We start from the raw sequence: 21,100 nt of genomic DNA on the forward strand, positions 1-21,100 counted from the left end.
GGCGTAGTTGGATTGCTTTTGTAGTGCGACCACCCGGGTTTGAACCCTGGATCGGGCTATGTGGTATATTTGTTATCAGTATTAGCCTGGGAGTCTGGAATTTATTCCCTATATGGCGATAGGCAAGTCTCCTACACATCATAAGACTAAGCATACAAAGCGAAAAATGGGTGCCCTGACTGCACTGCTGCTTACCCCTTTGGGGATTCAAGTGTAATATCTGTTTTAAATATAATAACAATTTTATAACATTATTTCTTGCATTTTGTAAGCTTGTTTATTTCAGGAAAAATGTAAGCTCTGATGTAGTATGGACTTATATTTCTTTGCCTATGTATTGCGCAAATTAATAAAAAAATAATTAAAAAAACAAATGCACCATAAACAATCCGCCGTCATGTCATGTTGTCTGACACCTGACTTTTAGTTGCATACACAAATTTGTCAATTTCAACGTTTTTTAATTAAAAACGTTACAAAAAGTGTATATTGACCGCCAGGGGAATGTCTTAACCTGGCATCTGACTCCTATCCAGCTATGAAAGTAGTGTACGAACGTATAAAATCCGACTTGAACTTTGGGTGAGCTGTCAAGTGCACTCGGGGCTTCTCTTGCGGCCGTGTATATGAATAATAACAGGATAATATGTTAACATGGCTGTACAGTCCGATTCTGGAGGGAAGGACGACCTGAAAACACAGTTCGTGACACGAGAAGGAATCTACCGGTTGATGACGTTGTCGGAGTATTCGAGACCTAATCGTGTGGGCTACAGCAGTGGTTCCGGTTCCTCTCATGTACGCGTGTCGCTGGTGTCGCTGCCCCCGGGCCCGGGGGGCGGAGCGCCCGGCTCGGACGGCCAGGGCTCCGACGACAGGATATGCTTTAACCATGGGAAAGAGCTTTATGTTTATGTATACAGAGGAGTTAAGAAGGTAACAAATTTCATTACTGTGTTTGTTGATTTTTATTTTCATGTATTTTCATAGGTTAGTTTGTGATGAATGTGCATTAGGTGTGTTTTTATAAAAAATAAAACAATAATGCTCTCTTTCAAAACCTATGACATTACACAATTAATGTAATTTTTTCTTGTAACCAAATAAGATTTGTTTTTTAATCTAAATGGTAAATCAATGACAAAAAAATTAAGATACTATAATCAGGACACAGAAAATTTATTCAAAATTACAATATTAGATAGCTTTTTGTATATTTTATTAAAAACCTAAAAATACTTGTACAAAATAAATATAGGACCAACAACACAACATGCAATAGCATTGTCAATGTATTTACACTACTAGACACTTGGAGACATCCCCATGTACCAGAGAAACATTATAAACCTTATTTAAATACATATCAATGATATTATATCTCAGAGCCATTAATACAACCTACATTTCTTTACATTAATACAAAATATAAGTCCTGAAAGATGGTCAATATTGGCTTTCTGAGATCAAATTATTATGAGGTTAGATTTATGTGAGCTACAAACCAATATAACTGTGTCTTGTAATGTTTGGATTGAAGTGCAGACATGTTCACGGTTTTAAACACCTTATTAGACTGCTCTTAATTATACTGATGTAACACATTAGTACTTATATACGAGATGCCGAGAAGCTTGTAGTGTATCTTTCTTACTTGAGATTGAAAATTTTTCCAAATGACAACTAGTTAAGGAAAAAATTATTACTATATACATTCACCAGTAGCAAAGTGTCCATACAATCCAATACCTATCAGCTTCAATATTGATTAATTTTAAAACAGATCTTTTTTAAACATAATTTGGACTCGCAAACATCCATTAAAATTCTCAACCAAATACCAAAAAAATTGAGTCTATGATGTGTTTTTCATAATGCCCTTGCTTGTAAAACCTTTCTTTAAATAAATGGCTCCTCCATTATTATTAGGTAGTGTGTACATAGATGCCTGACCAGTAATTAAGTTACAAATAATCAATAGAAATATGAATCAGCTGTAGAGTTACTATTGTCACAGAAAATACAGTGTGGAAGCTTAAAGCATTTTATATGAATAATGAAATCGACCAAGACTCAAAGTCCACAACCACCAAATTAAAATTTAGTAAAAATTTAAATTCATGATATGTACCGCACCTATTTATTACCAATTGGTTGCAAAAATGTATAATTATTTTACATGGGTATACCAAATTGACAAGAGGTACGTGGTGGGAACCAGACTCAGTTTCAAAAGAGATCCTCAGCAATCAACACAATTATGACAGTTCGGAATAGTAATATACCATCGATCTATTTGTCCCACAGGCAGCTGATCTCACAAAACCAGTGGACAAGAAGATGTACAAAGGCACGAACCCAACATGCCACGACTTCAACACAGTCACGATGACACCGGACAGTGTATCGTTAGTTATAGGATTTTCTACCGGCCAAATACAACTTATAGATCCCATTAAGAAGGAGCTAAGTAAATTGTACAATGAAGAGGTGAGTTGTAATTTCTTTGTGTGTTTTGTAATTTTAATCAAATTATAAGTAACACAATTTCTGGGCATTTAATATATTTTATACCCTTTTACGAACAAGTCCAATTTTTTTATCAATCCCTGAAATGGACTAATCAGAGAGAATTTATTTTGATTGGTTTATTCTCGAGATCGGGTCAATGATTAAGATTGGGATCATTTATTAAAATCAGTTTTTAGTACACATGTAAATAATCCGACATATACGACAGAGACTGGTTTTATTATAACTGGATGTTGTTCATGGGGTTTCTCTCGTAGTGCGCAGTTCTATCGATTTCATACCCATTTTGTAGCAGATTTGGAACAAATAAATATGTGTTATTACAACCATTATTACAAATGTAACGATTTAAAAAAAAAATATATATATATATATATATATATATATATATATATATATATATATATATATATATATATATATTTGCCTGAATCGTCGCGACAATTGACCCAGTCAGGTGTATTAAGGTAACCTGTATAGCCTTGTTACACTAATTATAAAACCACAATTTTTATAATGTTAATATTCTGTCGTGCGTTTTTATACCAGCACTTGACTGTCAACTATGAAGCGATTACAGGCAAACTTTAGAAGGTGACTTTAATGGTCATAAAATAAGGTCTATGTTTGACTTTGCGCGGCATGTATTTGCTAGCCCACTGTATCCAATTACCGAAGACGGTAATGTTTTTTCTCTTTATCCCTTCCAAGCGCCTGGCCGTGCGTGGTTGTCCCTTTTACTAGCCTCTAAGGCCTCTACACAGTTCTAAACAGATCACTAAATACGTCATGCCAACTTCCTGCTTTTCTTTTCTTGCGTGAAATTTCGCCTGATTTCATTCATCCTATATAATCGCTTACGTTTCATCGCTAATCGTTCAGGTCACTCGGCGACGTTATCAAATGCTATTATATAATGAGTGCAGTTTGGCCGTATGGCGTCATGCTTTTGCAATCGGCACTCAAGGCTTATCGCTTTACACCCTCGATCCTGCATTATCGATGTAAGGATGAATTCGCATGATAGCGTATGACGTGGCCTATTACCATTTGAAATTGTATTGATACGATCAGATGTAATAATAGTCGTTTTTTTTTCGTTGTGTTAATTATTATGTTTATACAGGATACTAGTTACTACTAACCTAATTTAGAAGCTCTATAGGTCATAAGATAATGATCTAATCAAAGATCCAACAAACACAGTGTACATAACATTATAATTAAGTCTACACAAATAAAAGTATATGGTAGATGACTATGCCAAACGAAACGCAATATCACAATATGATAATTTGTATATCGTTTTATATGTAACAGCAAATAGGACGAAAATGAAGAAAAAATTTATATTTATAATTTATGGGTGCGCTCGTTGCGCGCCTTTGCCTACCTGTTTGAGGATTAAAAGGCGTGAGTGTGTGTATGAAATACGAACTATGTTATTATGTTATCATTTACAGAGACTGATCGACAAGACGCGCGTGACGTGCATTAAGTGGGTGCCGGGCTCGAGCAACCTGTTCATCAGCGCGCATGCGTCCGGCCAGCTGTACGTGTACAACGAAGAGCTCACCTGCGGCACGGCGGCGCCGCACTACCAGCTCTTCAAACAGGGCGACGGCTACTCCATCCACACCTGCCGCACCAAGTCCACGCGCAACCCGCTATACCGGTGGGTGATCGGCGCCGAAGGCAGCTCCATTAACGAATTCGCCTTCTCACCCTGCAACACGAACCTCGCTGTTGTCTCCCAGGACGGCTTCCTTCGTGTCTTTCACTACGATACCATGGAGTTAATCGGCCGAGCGCGGTCGTACTTCGGCGGGTTTCTGTGCGTGTGCTGGTCTCCTGACGGTAAATACGTAGTGGTGGGTGGCGAGGACGATCTCGTGACAGTGTGGTGCTTCAGCGAACGGCGAGTGGTCGCGCGGGGGCAAGGACACCGCTCGTGGGTGTCGGTGGTCGCGTTCGACCCGTACGTGATCAGCTTCACCGACCCCGAAAGCGAAGAGGGCGTCGAAGATGACCGACAGAAGAGCGAGAGTGTGCAGTGTTACAGGCTAGGTAGTGTGTCGCAGGACACGCAGCTGTGTCTGTGGGACCTGACCGAGGACGTTCTCAAGCCGCCGGTGAGGGCACGCGCCTCCGCTCACCTCTCGCCCAACAGTCAGACCTTCTCGCCCAACGGTGTGCCTGGCATGAAAGTACCCGTCAAGGCGAAGACGAACAAAATCGGGCACAAACATGCCGAACTCAGCGGCAACGCGGCCGGTGAACCTTCCGGCACCAAGCAGAAGACTAAGGTGAACAACGTGGCGACACTCAACATCAGCGTCGGCAAGGCAAAGGAGGAGAGCTCCGGGCCGCTCGCGGTCAACTCCCTGACGCAGCGGCTCGCCGGGTTCTCGTTCGGCGAGCGCCGGTCCGAGCACCGCCGCAACTTCAGCCTCACCAAGCCCGCCGAGCAGAAGACCGCGTCGAACAGCGTGGCGATGCGCAAGTCCGGCGCCGGTGACTCGTACGACCCGCTGAAGCTGATCGGCACGGCGTCGTGCCCGCGGTTCGACGAGTGCCCCGTGCTGGAGCCGCTGGTGTGCAAGAAGGTGGCGCACGAGCGGCTGACGGCGCTGCTGTTCCGCGCGGAGTACCTGGTGACGGCGTGCGCGGACGGCTGCATCAACACGTGGGCGCGGCCGGCGCGCGCGTGCTCGTCGGAGCGGCGCCGGCCCGAGCGCGGCGAGCGCGGCGAGCGGGCCGAGCGCGGCGAGCGGGCCGAGCGCGCCGAGCGCATCGAGCTGGTGGACTAGTCCGCCGCCGGCGCGGGCGCGTCTGCCTGCGGCGTCTGTCTGTTAGTGCACTTCAAGCTCGGAACCCTCCTGCGGCTGGTTGACGCGTTCTGTACGCCCAAAGTGGCTGTGTAGTCACCACTCTCTCTGAACAAACGATAATCTGACTACTGGACATACAGTTACGGCTCAAGATACATTACACTCATTTGTGATCTATTCAAATCCTGACAATATGTTGAGCATCCTCCGATCGGTCTGAGAAAATACCATTATTTCTTGGTTTCGAGTCGCGCGTAGATATAGACAGTAGTTGTGATATGATTTTGTTTTGATGTTGTGGGACAGATATATGCTCTTCAGTCGACTGAAGATGCTGAGCTCTGAAAATGTCAGGATATGAATTAGTACCTAACAGTCGAATCCTTTAGAACGGTTTGAAGTGGATAAAATTCATGATAACAAAATAACAGACCAATAATTATGACGTAAGTGAAATACTCAACAACTTTGGCTATAGATAATATGAAGTACACATGATGTTTTTTATCTACATTTATGAGTCATTATAATATTGCTATCGTACTTCAAAACTCGTCATGATTACAACCCCTTATAAAACATAGGCAAAGTTCTATCTCTACTTGTGCTAAAAGGAGACTCTGGAAATTTAATAAAGTGCACTAATAGAATACCGTGGAATTGGCTGCCTGACCGACGAATCCTACCTCAGTGTGTGTGTGTGAAGTGTATGTTGGTACAGAAAGTACAGGATGTTTTAATGACTTTAGAGGGTGTTGCAAATGTACGGTATTTGAATACTGTGGACTTTGGGGAGGGGTTGTGACGTAACGGAAGTTTTCAATGTGACTAGCGTTGACTATATCCATATATTTATCGATAATTTGAATGGAAATGTGGTTTCCAGATCTCAGTATGTTTGTGATTGTTTTGTAAGAGACAATTGTAATGAGACTTGTAAGTTGCAGACATTCCGAGATGTATGCGTTTACCAAAAATGTTTTGAATAGTTTAAACTCAAAGTAAAATGAGTTGGGAAAGGCAATGAATGTGATCAGCCGTTTTCAATAAACGATCCGAATCTCAATCTCCAATCCGATTCCGAGATTGAACCAATCACAATAACTCATTTGTACATATGTCAAAAAAACTTTACTCTGATTGGTCTATTTTTTAGATAGATCGATCGCGATCGGGATCGTTTATTGAAAATAGCGGTAAGACTTAATACATGGGTACAGTAAAAGTGATATGACTGATATAATTTGAAGCGAGCATTGCGACAGTCTTGATAGGAAAGTGAGTAGGGGAAAGTTTCTAAAATGACCCCAAAATTTATAGTAATTACAGTGAACTGAAAAGTATTAGCGATATATTTTGCTTATCTCCCCTATTATGAGGAAATATAAAAGTAGGTAACAGTCACATTGAAAGCTTCCATCGCGCGGTACCGCTAAGCATTTCAAATCGTAAAAACGATATACGATCAACATAAAATAGATAGCAATAGACATTGAGATTCTAATTGTATAGAAATTGTATAAAACTTAATTGTAAGGAGACAGTTTTTTTTCTTCGGCTCACCTATGTAAATATTGTAAGTTAGGACGTGAAGCGATTTAATCGCATATTATAAGTTGCAAAGTGATGTATATTGGAAGATGATCAACCACTTTCAAAGATTTGAAAACAAATTACGAATAATATTAGCAAATAATACCTGAATTTACATGTGGAATAAGTAAAAAATTATAATGATTTTCATAAACATTAAGAATTATTGTAATCAAAATATGAAGACTACATTTCTGCCTACATTAATACAGAATTCATAGTAGTAATAAGATCGTATTGGTCGAAATTTTGATGCTCTGACATTGATTTTTGAATGACATTCGTTGACAAAATAAATGGTATATTCAAAATCAACAGAACTATTTTTTAAATTCACATCTTCGAATATGTATCATTTTGCATCTTGTGCACTAGCAAAAAACGCACTCGTGCGCTTCTCCTTCTTATTTATTTGAACGAACGAAAATCTTTTTTTATCAATTTAAGTGTTGTTGTATGGATGGTAGCATCTGCAAGACTCGGGGGAGGGTCATTGTTTCCCGTACCTCCTCCGTCAGTTGTTAATAGTTATAGATCATAGACACGTAGACTAGTGCATTTTTTTCTCCATAGACAATATTATCTTATTATTTACGTAAAAAATATACGTGTTATTTTTTTTTTGTTTGTGGCGTTCGGTGTCAGAAATGTTGAAAAAAGTGGAAAATTTTGTGATTTTTTTTGTATTAAGCCCAGTTTATGTAGTTTGTTTAATACATGCTACGTAGAAACTACAGCAAGGCAATTTCATTTTCATTAATTACAGATACAGGTATTTTTTTAAATATTTCTCGCATTTTCATGCACTTGCGCAGCAAAAAAAACAAAACAAACCAATTATTCTTCAGTTATTTATTGAACGGAGCTTGTTAAATGAATGATTAGTTATAATAAAATGCTTACTAGTAAGATTATATAGCACATAGATAGATAAATTGTTATATTGCTAAATCCATAAATATTCGTTAATCATGGAAATTAAAAAAATATTTCCATTTAAAATATAAAACATCGATCTAATGTTTTTGACATCGAACGATTATATTTCGAAAAATCATATTGTAAAAAATAACTTTATTATGTTATACAATGCAATATGTACCTAACTTAATAGCGTTAACACGAAATTTCATTTAACAGCCTAAATACGTTATAATAACGGTTTTAATAGTCATTATTTATGTATATAGCTTGTAACTTTTGTTCTTATAGAGTACATATTGAAAATTTGTGCGTTTCAACATTATTTCTCTTCGGACGCGAATGGAGTGACATCAACTGATCTGTTGAGCCTTCCGAAGACAGAGTGAAAAAGAAGGAATTATTTGGTTCAAACGACATAAAAAAAAGTTTTTCAAAAAAATACCAAACTTTTTAAACGTGATATTTTATTTTTGTTTCATAGTTGCGTGAAACAAATAATTTTGGTCTGTATTTTTACTCTGACTTAGAAGGAGATTATAGATTTCAGACTTAATGATGCAGCGAGTTTGAATACTATGAGATAAATTGTTTTTTTTTTAAACAGCGGTATTGAAAATCCGCACTTAGATTTTATGCAAGGCTGAAGCTATACAACCTTGGTTGATCAACGAGGTAGTCTTCTAAACATGGATTCATTCAGTATTGTCATACAAATTATGAAATTGAAGTATTTCTAAAGAATATAGGAAGCATACAAATGCATTTCACAGTAAATAAACAATTGATCTTATTGTATTCTAATTCGTTACATATCAGAATAGCAAGGTAAACAATAGTTCCATGTGAGGCTTTCGGATCAAACGTGTTCGTCTGTTTTAATAAACAATGAAAATCCATGAAATATGTTCATGCTTTTTTCAATTTAATTTCTCCAAATTTGCATTTCATCCTGTTTATGAGGGTACACAATTATTGTCTTTGAATTTTGCATGATTTTAGACTATTTATAACGTGTTTACAAATATATTTCAGTGCTATTAGCACTACAGGAAATAGGAATAATACTAAAGAAAGAAAGAACAGGAAGAAATCAGACGACGCCTTTGAGCTTTAATCTAATCCCACATGTGAACAATCAGTTGCTTGTTAAAACATATAACATGTTATTGTGTGTCATCTATGAGGCAATGGGCGGAAATTCTTAACGAGAGTGCGAGGTTTCGCTAAGATTAGGGACATCTATTTTATAACTATGTATTTTCCATGAGCTGGATACAATTTATTTAAGTCATTTATCCAAGTCTTCGAGTTCGCGGATTTCAAAAAACCTATAAAGAATTAAATTGACATTAAAAATACAGGTCCTGTTTAGATTGACATATAGTGACATATAAAGTACTGTGAATTATAATAGCACGTTATGTCACTACCAATAGCATGTTATATGTCAAATGTAATAAATGTGTCAGATGATTGAAAGTACGAGAAATTATTAGTTTTTTTCGTGGCCTTATGAATGTTACTTATTGTGGATACGGCACTTTGATCCGCATGGAGACGTTGTTTTCACTCACTAGATTGTGACGTCATATCCATTTTTAATAGTTCCATGTTCGAAATTGGAAGGTTGATCACATTTATTACTGTTGAAAAAAAAAATTCTCGAAATTGCTTAGTTATAGGCGCGTTATAAACAGCCATTTTTTATTTGTTAAATAGGTATTTCTTTATTGAAATTATGAATCATATAAATTATAAATAATCCGGATTTTTAACTCATATCTTTGAAGAATTCCAAAGTAAATGTGATCACTCATTCGATTTGACCGTCACAATCTCGCTATAAACATGGCAGCTAATGTTACTTTTGGAGCCATTTTTAATTTAATTTCTAACTTAAATGTAGGTTGTGCTATGTACTTTACACGCGGCTGCGCGCATTGTTGCAGTATATAGTTTGTTTCATCATCATCAGCCAGTTGCACTCCATTGCTGGACATATACCTCAAAGTTGAAATTCCAATCTACAATATTATTTTAGCTTTGAAGTAGAATTTATCTAACAATTAGTCACATATAGAAACTATTGATTAAAAATACAAAATATTGATTCCCCTCAGAGTATAGCACATCACCAATTCAAATAAGAGTTATTATTATGTTATTACCTTTATCATATAATTAAATAACCTAAGGCAATGGTACTGCCAGCTTTAAGAAAATTACTAAATTCCTAACATCAGATATATTGCAGCAATGGGCCCAATATGTTGTTATTTACGCCGCACAGTCACAACCCAAATGTATTCATACACCCGATGAGGAATATGAAAAATCTTTACAACATAGTATAAGCTCTATAGTCTATATATTCAGGGTTGCAAGCGGAAAAATATTATGAAAGAATGGTAGATTTTCGTTTGTATGGTGCCTGCATTTTTATGTTTTTCATCGGGTTAATCTTTGCAATGTATCTTAGTGAAAATTATGCGCTCTCTTACCAAGAGCATTTGTGGAGTTGATTTTTCTGCCGCCATTTTTAATTTGAGTTCCTATTTAGTGCTGCTAGTTAATATTACATTAAAATTTTCCTAAGATATTTTTGAGGCGGGCGACTTAAATAATAGCGGTAATATAGATTGTTATATCTAAAATATGTATATTTCAATCATGAGTCCTCAGGGTCTAGCCAAGTAGTAGTTCTAGGGAAGTCGGCAGTAGAAGCTAAAGCGTGGAACTGAGGCACAACACAGACAATATAGATTGACGTTATATAATAACTCTTGGCTAGGCTTATTCTATTAGTTTTTGACAACAATGTAACTTAATACTCGCTAAAATTACTTTCGCAAAGGTAACATTGTTAAAATAAAAGGTTAGAAACATTTTTTATAAAAAGTCGCTCGCTATGGCGGCGAGAAACATTGACTCTACATTCGGTAACAATATCGCTGATTATTATGTTTAGTTAATTAATATTTAATTAATTTATTGGAGTTGTTTGTTCAAAACTAGTGAGACACAAATTACAAGCCTATCAAGTTATTAAATAGAGAATTCTCTTTATATTTCATGTATTTTTATTTATAGTTTGCGGATGTATTCATTCCTCTTCATTCTTTAGAGTCGTGGCAGACATGATACCGAGGAATCTCTAGTTTAGAAAACAGAATAAATTATGAGCACAGATGAACAGTGGTAGGTTACAAATTCGACGAATGTGTACGAGTCCCTCTTATCCGAATTTCGGCCACGTCGGCCAACAGCAATGAAAATCAGCCACCCAGGAGATATTATAGTGCACAAGTGTGTGTGCCACACATGTGTGTTGTTCATGGCCTCTCATAAGTCGATGAGACAATCCGACATGACCGGAGAGAGATCAGACGCAGGATCAACGGCTTTACGCGCTTTTTGAGGCACGGGGTATCACTCCGAACGCGTATAATATGCGCAGGGCCCTTATTCTGTATGATAGTGTAAACGCGTAACGCGGCTGTGTCATGTTATCTTCGAGAAATGTGCGTGGAATGGTATTCTGTAAGCCAAATTTCTATAGTCCTAAACACGATGCGTTGTGTTACGTGCTTGTTACGCACTGTCAAAATAACGTGCGGGATAGAGAATAAGACCCCAGGGCATATATGTAGCCTAATACACAACGAGCATGAGTTAGGAACTAATCGCGCGAAACATCGGCGTCAAATTGCCAATCACGAATGTGTTCACGACTCATTAGTAGAGACCATAATGTCAAACAAAAATAAACTTTTGTTAACTGCAGTTTTTTTTGCATGCTTTGAATGACGACACGAGCTTGCTGTTCGCCTGATGGTAAGCGATACGACCGCCCATAAACAGTAGAAACACCATCCAACCCCTTGAATTACAAAGTATTGTTTGGTTTTCCACTGCGCTCGCCATCCTGAGATGTTAAGTCTTAATTATGTCGAGTAGTCACACTGGCTTCAATGTATTATGTATGGTCCGCAAAAAAAACTTCAAATAAAACGAGCAAATGTTCTAATAAATATATTAACTACTGTGCGTCGTTAAAAGCCGGGGTCCCAGCCGGTTCTGTCGTTGACGTCCACCTTCTTGTAACATACTACAGTATCCCCCGGCTTCACTTCGAATGTGGGATCCTCGAAGCGCAGCCCACACTCCATGTCGCGCTTGATCGTGTTTACTTCGTCTTTTAGATGCTTCATTGATGCTAGTTTACCTGAAATATTAAATACTGGTATAATATACGAAGAAATGTTGATCGATTTACCGCTGTTTGCAATAAACGATTCCAATATCCTTTTTCGATCCATCGCGAAAAAGGACCAATTGGTATACTTAGAATGTAGCAAAAAAAAACACGAACGAACTCCGTGTCGTTTTATTGCGATTGGTTGAGAGACTAACATGTGACTGATGCATTGGTTTCTCAATCCTCAAACATAACAACATTTTTTGGGCCATATTTGGGGACCTGGACAGTTTTATTTTTGACATAGCTACAAATGATTTATTTTGATTGGGTTTTTCTCGAGATTACATCAAAGAATGGAATCTCTCGCTAGTTGACACAATTTTGCCGGTCTGTTAGAAACAATTCCTTACCTTCATAAACGACCTCGCCTCCCCTAATGATCCTGTAGAGCGCGTTGCGGACGAGGGTCCCCTTGGAGCAGCGACACCCCGCCACCTGCACCTTCTTCTTACCCTCAGAGACCATGAAATGCTGCAGGACGTTGGCTTCACCTAATCAAACACATTATTACTTACACGAAATATTAAAACTGTGTTTTGGAATTTTGGAAGATCGTGATTTTTTTTTGTGATGTATTTTTTTTAATAAATTATACAGCTAATCTGTCTACAGCAGAGGAAACTAGTTTATGTACGGACATGCTTTCAATAACATAGAAAACTGTTGAAGTCTCAAGTAACGTCTTGGCATGTATCATTTAGTTCCACTGTAAAATCTCAACACCTCTCATCCACTTCTTAGCCTCCAAAATCAAACCACACCTACAATCCTTATGGCATTGTTAATGGACGACGATCGACCCACAGGTTTGCCAAATTACGGTCATTAATCATCATCAGCTGCAGGATGTCTACTAGTGAACACGGGCCTTCCCCTAGATTTCCAAATCGAACTATTGGAAGCGGCCCTGCATCAAGCAATCTCCTGGCCTTTTATAACGCCCACCTCGTGGATGAACGTCTGACGCTTGCCAGTTCGTCATTAATAAATGAACCCAATCGCTTCTATCGCAAAAACGGACCAATCAGAATGAAGATTTTTAAATTACATTTTGATACGTTTATTCTCGGAGTCGAAACGAAAATTGTGATTTAATGAAATCGATTGACGGGCCATAAAAAATATCCTCAATTTTGATTGTTAATGTTCAAGAACCCTCACCGATATCCTCCTCCTCCTGCCTGGTGGGTATCCGGAGGCTGAGCTCGTCCTTGACGTCGTCGACGAGTTTGTAGATGACGTTGTGCAGCTTGACGAGTATGCCTTTACTCTTGGCGTCGGCGGCGAGCGGCGCCGCACACTCCACGTTGAACGCGTAGATCAACGCGTCGAACGCTTCCGCTATCTGATGGGTAATCATGTTATATAGGAATTTATTAGTTCATAATATACGGCTCCTAATGGTAGGGGATGCAGTTGATATAAAAGAGAGAGATACAGGAAATTAAATAGAGACTGAGAATGCGGAAATATCCCCATATTTAGTAGAAAAAAAAAACAAAATTTAAGGTAAACGCCGGTTATAAAAATTGACACTGTGCATTTAAGAATTATTAGTTACTTAATTTCATGAAGACACGTCAATGCGTCCCTTCGTAACTAATTTAGCCAGAAGCCAATAAAACAATTTAAGGTCCAAACTTCATCTGACGTTGATCAAAAAGCTCCTAGATAATCTATAACTCACTATATAAATAATACATAAACAACTGACCTCCAAATCGTTGGGCGTGACCTGTCCCACCCCGAAGTGCACCAGCTCCAACCTGACCTTGTCGTTTTCGTCGTACGTCTCCAGAATATCCAATATGGCCTCCACTGAGCCGTCCACGTCGCCTACAAAAATATTATTTATACTCAATACACATTTTTATTCAACAAATAAGGTCGTTACACTGCCAGTAAATGCCATTTATTTCAAAAATATAAAAATAAAAAAGTTTCTTTTCTACAAAATGATCAGAAGTGCTAAGCGCACTGCGCACGCGCATGCCATCCATGACTTATTGCAAGGTCCAAAATAGCACTAAATTGTACTTTATTATTTACTATTCGAGCTATTCTAACTACACCCCTACATGACCCACATATTGGTCCTGGTGTGGTCAATTCTACGCCCCTCCAGGGTGTCAGATGCAGTTTATTAAAATACCCAATAAACCGTACCCTTAACAATAACACTAAGCGTGGGATGCGTATCCTCCTGTATCATCTTCTGGCGCGGTCCCTCTGGCCTCAGTCTGAATCGTCCCATGGTCCTCTTTTTCATGAGCTTCGCGCGGTACTCCTGCCTGTACTCCGCAGTCTTCGCCTCGATCACCTCGTAGTCTGAGTCTTGCTTCTCTTTCATGCGCTGGTTGTGACGCCATTTCATCACTTTGTTGGCATGTTTCTGAGTAGCACAAACAATATTTTTGCTGTTATTTTTGTTAAATAAGGAAGTGAAGTAAGCTACCTGGTGGATCTGAGGCAGGGTTGAGATTATGAAGAAATCTTTCAATGTTATCTTGCGCAAGTGATTTTTTACCGAGTAAATAGTAACGGTAAGCCGACTTCTGCTGTGTCTGCAATATTGAAATATTGACGCCAGCGTACGCGCATCTACTACATACATCTAAATTAAGCTAAAGATTTTAACAAATAAGCTCTTCAGATCGGTTTTTTGTGACACAGTAGTACCTTTATCTAGACGGACTAATTATACTGTCGGAAAATTAATCTATTCAGAATGTAAACCAGACGTGTATGGACGTTTGGCCAAAATCTTACTACACTACTCCAATCTATATTTTTAACAACAAAAATTAATAGAATACGACCTTAATCCGTCCGACCAGAGTAAGTTTGACTGCTACACATATAAATAATATCGATTATTTTTGTATCGATAAAGATAATTTATCGATTGTATTCATCATTAATTCTTTAGCAATTTAATATTATTCCGCTGAATTATCCACGTGTCCTGTTCCTTACCTCCGAGCTGACCTCCAGCACCTGATCCCCCGCGGAGGGCAGGTCCCTCCAGCCCAGCACGGAGACCGGCGTGGAGGGCGGCGCCTCCTCCACCGTGCGACCTTCTGCCGTCTTCAGCACTCGCACCTGTGTATGGTATTATATTACTGGCTTTAGGCGCTTGGAAATAAGTAACATTTTATGATATAATCGTTTAATTATTAACCAATAGATTAAAATAGATGTGTAATCAACTAATTGAAATAGAGTAGGACTTAATACATCAATAATGTGACTTGAAAATTGAAATTGTTGAAAGGGTGCCAGTGAGACCTTGTCGACCATGTGTTCCTCTGTTCTAGTTTTAAAATATTCTACCTTAGTAATTAGTGAATGACTTTTTTTATAATAGAAGATTGGAATACCAGTAAGTTAGACATCATGATTTTGTCATTTTACATGTGAATCAAAATAGTATTTAGTATTGTATCGCAACTCGTACCTTCCCCCAGCCGGCGCCAGCCACCAGCACGCAGCCGCGTCTCAACGTACCACGTTGTACCAACACTGTCGCCAGCTTGCTGTACACAACAATTACATTTTGTGAGTAGGCAACGTATCAAATAGTGGACCTTGCTCACCCCCCCTCACCCAGTATAGTTTCAAACACAGAATTGCATTAATGATAAGAAATGTATAACAATATTCTCACAAAACCCCCATATATCGAAACAACCGTCGGGGGTGGTGGACGGACGGATCCATAAGCAGAAATTCCTCACCCTCGGCCACCTAAATAGATAAACTATGGTGTGATGCTGTGTACTCCCCTAAGTCGATGATAAATATTGTTATTCTGTTTTTTTTTTCGACTCCAACCCAAACCATCCTTACTCACCCAGCCTTGGGGTCGACTTGCGCTTCCAACACGACGCCTTCCACGTACCCCCCAGGGTCCGCCTTCAGCTCCATTAGCTGAGCTTGCAGCGTCAGAGCTTCCACCAGCGTGTCCAGGTTCTGACGCTTCAGGGCAGAGACTGGTATCGCTTGGACATCTCCGCCCAGCTGCTCACATACGATGCCGTGCTGGGCTAGAGATCTGAGGGTTCTTTCCTGGTGAAGAATTTTGGAGGTGAGGATGGGTTTATTGCGTCGTTTGTTCGCTTGAAATATGATTTTAGCTAGGAATAATGAAACTGAACCATTTCTTCCCAAGATGGTGAACGCAGGACAGTTTGTAAAATTAAAGAAACTTTAAAAGCCGTTTGCTGTATTGCTAGTGTCAAGGGATTTCATACCGTTTACTATCAAGGGAACATGTAACTTGACTTGTATAAAAAAAATAATTGGAGTTGTACAGAATATGATTTGATATGAGTGGTGATTGGTCTGCCAAGTCGATAATAATAATAATAATATCAGCCGTGTATTATAATACTTGCCCACTGCTGAGCACGGGCCTCCTCTACTACTGAGAGGGATTAGGCCTTAGTCCACCACGCTGGCCTAGTGCGGATTGGTAGACTTCACACACCTTCGAAATTCCTATAGAGAACTTCTCGGATGTGCAGGTTACCTCACGATGTTTTCCTTCACCGTTAAAGCGAACGATAAATTCACAAAGAATACACACGTGATTTTTTAGAAAAGTCAGAGGTGTGTGCCCTTGGGATTTGAACCTGCGGACATTCGTCTCGGCAGACCGTTCCACGCCCAACTAGGCTATCGCCGCTTTTTTTTTTTCAAGTCGATAACCACAGGTTAAAACCTAAGGCGCACACCTCACTTCGAAGATGCGCGTATATTAACTGTCAATTATCGCTCGCTTTAACGGTGAAGGTAAAATTGTGAAGGAACCTACATACCTAAGAATTCTCCATAAGAATTACAAAGGTATGTGAAGTCTGCCAACCGGCATTAGCCTAGTATGGTAGACTAAGGCCTCAACCCCTCAATCGGAGAGGATTAGCGTGCCCAGCAATGGGCAGTATATAATACAGGGATGGCATTATTATTTATTTCGATTTAACATTCCACAAATGATATGAAAGGCAGTTACTCTGAATAAAAAGCGGACAATAAGCAATAAACATAAATGCAGAATAGAGGCATACCTACAATGTTCACACCTGGCTTGTCGACCTTGTTCACCGCCACCAGTATGGGCACTGTAAGAAGAAAACATGTTTTAGACTTAGCATCTAGGTATTTCTTGCTACCTCCAATCGCCTTATTATTCGCCGACGTTCCAGGTTATTCTTTTATGGACGACTTTTCCCTTTGTTTTTCGAAAACACCTTTCTTACTTTGAGGTGGGGGGTACCTTGTAGATGATGTCTAGCACGTAAACTCTTCTCTAGGACTTAGAGAATACTTCCCTTTTAAAGCTAATACTGTATACGTTAAGTAATTTCCTGATTGCAATTTGGGGGATCGAGGGGGGGGGGGGGGGTATTGCTCCTCAGAACAGACTAAATAAAAGATCTTGGAAATTGTTATTGCAGATGTGATAAATAGCGATATGGCGAGCAGACGAGTCATCAGATATCAAAGTACCACTGACCATAAAGAGGTGATCTTCTTAACAGCTTACTCACCTCCCGCCTCGTTCGCCATGCGGATGGACTCGAGCGTCTGCTCCATGACTCCATCGTCAGCGGCCACCACGAGCACCACGATGTCGGTAGCGTGAGCCCCCCGGGATCGCATGGCCGTGAAGGCCGCGTGCCCCGGCGTGTCCAGGAACGTCACCTTCTCGCCAGTGGGAAGTTTTACTGTTCAAGAAATTTGGAAATTTAGTACAAGGGTTTGTTATTGAATTATATATAGCCATTATAGTTAAAAATCATAGTCTTGAAAATATTATTTCTTGGAAGAACAATATAAACAGCAATAAAATTCTGCCAAAAAGAGGAACTATAGGCCTTTTAGTTTTCCCTCGATAGAAGTGAATAACGGACATTATTAAACTATACTAATATACTCTGATGCTGAATTGGAAAATAAAATACATTATAACTACTATAATACTTGCTTATAGCTTTTGTTACTATAAAGACTAAGGCACTAATTGTACGAATTTAATACCTTCAAAAGCTCCAATATGTTGTGTAATGCCCCCAAACTCAGTGTCCACCACAGCAGTATCTCGCAGCGAGTCTAACAGCGTGGTCTTCCCGTGGTCGACGTGCCCCATCACGCACACCACCGGCGGGCGCGGCCGCAGCGCCTCCGGTGGCGGTGGGGGCGCCGGCACTGCGTCATGGTTCTGTATGGTGGTAGTTTATAGGAGACTTAACAGCGTACTTAGCTACTTTTGTTTAATATATTTATTGAAAATGTTGGTCATCCAAATCTAACAGTTATTTTTATTATCTAGGCAATAATAAATAAGTTACAAACCTTTGTAATTTGGCGGATGGGGTTGTTGTCAAAATATTGTTATAACAAACTGTGACGTCACCGTTTGGCCATAAACTATGTGCGTGAAAAAGAGATAGCTAGACCCTACCACGCCGCCACTTTTGCTTTCAAAAATATTTTAAATAGAAATAACTGGTTTATTTTAGTCAATTTTGATGCTAGTTCCACAGATTTTATTATTTTTCATATTTTTTGTGGTATATAAATAATAATGTACAAAATCAATCATAGGAAACTACCATACTGATAATATTACTGGCAATAGAGTTTAGTGAACAATCCACTATATAATTATAAAAATTAAATATATATAATTTAATATTATAAAGCTAATGAGTTTGTTTGTTTGTTAGTGATATAAACAAATATAATAAAATTTATAAATTATAAAAACAATACCTCTTCTTCTTCAATCTCTTTCTCAGGATTCGCCACAAGTTTGAACCTGCAGCCTGATATTTTGATAATGTCTCTTACAACCTGTGGATTGTGTATCACTGTGTTCTCTTTATAGACAATGTTGGATGTTTTGTCTGCAAACTCTAGCGCTTTGAACACATGGTCTGTGAAGAAATAAAAATTAAACATGGTTGATTAATAAAATGTATTGATTTGATGATTTGATGACCTAATTGACGGTTGTTGAATAAAAATTCTACTATCAAAGAAAAAGATAAATAATATAATAAGCAATAACAATTAGATTCTATAGAATATGGAAAAAACTGTCTCACAAAATTATTTTTCTTTTTTTTATACTAGTATGGAAATGTGAACCCACTGAACCTTACAAGTGGAGTAGATAATAGAATGTTGAATGATGAGAGAGGATTACCCCTCAACAGTCGACACAACTATGCCGGCCTGTTGACACCAGAAATACACATGCTGATCATGAATGTGACACACTTGTGTGGACCACTATGGCGTATAAGGTATCGTAAAAAGTGAACTATCATCCAGATTAAGACCTCAATTTAATTATGTGTTACCTAAGTCCTTCTTAAGCACATTGGCCACATCCTGAACGGTCATGTTGCGCCATATCCCCACCACTTCTGATCCACCTTTAGGTGAATATCTGATGGCTGACCTGCCTTGACTTGCAGTTGCCTAAAACAATACATTAAAATAAATGTTGTTTAAAATGAAAGAAAAATTAAGTATAGTAACAAATTAAAAATAAAGCCCAGTAATAAGTGTAAATATTTTTATTTAAACCTTACCTTAAAAATGGAAATCAAAATACATATTCACATAAAATACATGAGTATTTCTAAAAATAAAATGCAACAAAAACATTTTATAGAAATATTATTAAAAAAACTGTCTTATCAATATTTTTATATGTTTTAATACATTAATTCTATAACATATTTGACAGATTAACTGTAGATTAATAGTTTCACAACAATATTTTGTAAAAACTTTTTTGTTAAATACATTTATTTTGAGAAATACTCACATGCATTTATAAATTTGAGAAAAACTTAAGCAAATAAATTGAGTTAGCTTAAAAGCGAATCCCACCCTTTCTTCCTCTGTTCTTCTCTTCTTCCAGCACACAACTGACATTGATATATGCCTTGCCCATTGACAGTATGGGTTTAACTGATTGCTTTTAACATCTTGTAGGTAACACTCCCGTTTTACTAATGCTAATGGTAATCTGGAATTATAAAACCACTTAGAAAAAGTATAAGCTAAAACCAATGTTAATAGGTAGTGGTGTAAAATCAATTCTTCGTATTTGAGGCTTTATGGATAGCGTTGAGTACTAGTTATCAATTAAATAACCCATGTAATCAAAATCTGGTTTTAAATATAATATTGTAATCATATTATTTGGCCCTCATATTTAATAGTTTTAGAAAATAGTAAGTTTTAATTAATAGTTTTTGTTATACATCCAACGATTCACAAAGCGATCTTGCCAAGGATTGCTTCACAGTCGTACGATGCATTCAAGAGTTCATTTCAAGGCCGAGTGCAATACAAGAGAAAATCGACTTTATTACTGTAGTAATGTTAAATGGTGAGTACGACAGTCGTCATTATAATACTATTATACAACGAAACATCAATTAAAATACCAAAAACGATGTTACTTACCTACTACACAGTAGTCTCCTGTACATTTTTCGTAGGTTTTAAGTCATACACTAGGTTTCAAAGGGAATTTTCCTAAAGGTTCTTTGGTAAAGAGGTTATGTCACGAACGTAGTTAATAGCTCTTTCTTTCTCGCTTTTTTGTTGGTTTTTGTTACTATTATATGCTTTTATATAGTTCATTTTAAAATCAATTTCATTTTAGGGGACTAAATAATCTCTACTCTATATAGAAACATAACCTCCTAATAAATGACAGTTAAGTTTCTCCCTACAAGTCCTACATTATCAAGTTGCGTTTTATTAATTTATGTTACGAAAAACATTTAATTTTACATTCACTTAAGTTATGAATGATTTCATTGTATTAATATTATTATAAATAATAGCATTTCATAATTGATATATGTAATCTAAATATTTATACTTCTGATGTCTAAACCTGTTATGTAACGTAAATCATTCAAGGTTT

At 38.0% G+C, this 21,100-nt stretch overlaps 2 protein-coding genes across 3 annotated transcripts; one reads left to right on the forward strand and one right to left on the reverse strand.

Annotated features, from left to right (window-relative positions):
* Positions 1-374: 374 nt before the first annotated feature.
* LOC115453228 (WD repeat-containing protein 20) lies at positions 375-10,948 on the forward strand. The gene is made up of 3 exons (XM_037438116.1): positions 375-936; positions 2,308-2,490; positions 3,996-10,948. The coding sequence occupies exons 1-3, from the start codon at positions 655-657 to the stop codon at positions 5,340-5,342; spliced, it is 1,812 nt and encodes a 603-aa protein (XP_037294013.1). The 5' UTR covers positions 375-654; the 3' UTR covers positions 5,343-10,948.
* A 951-nt stretch (positions 10,949-11,899) lies between these two features.
* LOC115453107 (translation initiation factor IF-2, mitochondrial) lies at positions 11,900-20,904 on the reverse strand. Of its 2 annotated transcripts, XM_030181753.2 has the most exons (15): positions 20,632-20,904; positions 20,050-20,188; positions 19,512-19,632; positions 18,919-19,082; positions 18,184-18,364; positions 17,694-17,870; positions 17,215-17,264; positions 15,995-16,209; positions 15,599-15,677; positions 15,118-15,243; positions 14,308-14,533; positions 13,856-13,977; positions 13,303-13,486; positions 12,492-12,632; positions 11,900-12,105 (listed from the first exon to the last, which is right to left on the reverse strand). In XM_030181753.2, the coding sequence occupies exons 1-15, from the start codon at positions 20,655-20,657 to the stop codon at positions 11,933-11,935; spliced, it is 2,124 nt and encodes a 707-aa protein (XP_030037613.1). In that variant the 5' UTR covers positions 20,658-20,904; the 3' UTR covers positions 11,900-11,932. The 2 variants fall into 2 exon arrangements, with proteins under 2 accessions (XP_030037613.1, XP_037293976.1); XM_037438079.1 differs by lacking the exons at positions 20,050-20,188; positions 20,632-20,904 and adding an exon at positions 19,985-20,005.
* Between the last annotated feature and the right edge of the window lie 196 nt (positions 20,905-21,100).

This window comes from Manduca sexta, chromosome 13 (assembly GCF_014839805.1).
Source record: "Manduca sexta isolate Smith_Timp_Sample1 chromosome 13, JHU_Msex_v1.0, whole genome shotgun sequence".
In the NCBI taxonomy this organism is placed as follows: domain Eukaryota; kingdom Metazoa; phylum Arthropoda; class Insecta; order Lepidoptera; family Sphingidae; genus Manduca; species Manduca sexta.

Bases quoted from the DNA above. Each gene is read 5' to 3' on its own strand.
- LOC115453228 (XM_037438116.1), top strand. From the start codon at position 655: ATGGCTGTACAGTCCGATTCTGGAGGGAAGGACGACCTGAAAACACAG. The intron at 937-2,307 runs GTAACAAATTTC...TTTGTCCCACAG, and splicing joins TATACAGAGGAGTTAAGAAG to GCAGCTGATCTCACAAAACC. The intron at 2,491-3,995 runs GTGAGTTGTAAT...TATCATTTACAG, and splicing joins GTAAATTGTACAATGAAGAG to AGACTGATCGACAAGACGCG.
- LOC115453107 (XM_030181753.2), bottom strand. From the start codon at position 20,657: ATGTACAGGAGACTACTGTGTAGTAG. The intron at 18,365-18,918 runs GTATTGTTTTTA...ACCACCATACAG, and splicing joins AAGAGATTGAAGAAGAAGAG to AACCATGACGCAGTGCCGGC. The intron at 12,633-13,302 runs GTGAGGGTTCTT...GTGTTTGATTAG, and splicing joins GCAGGAGGAGGAGGATATCG to GTGAAGCCAACGTCCTGCAG.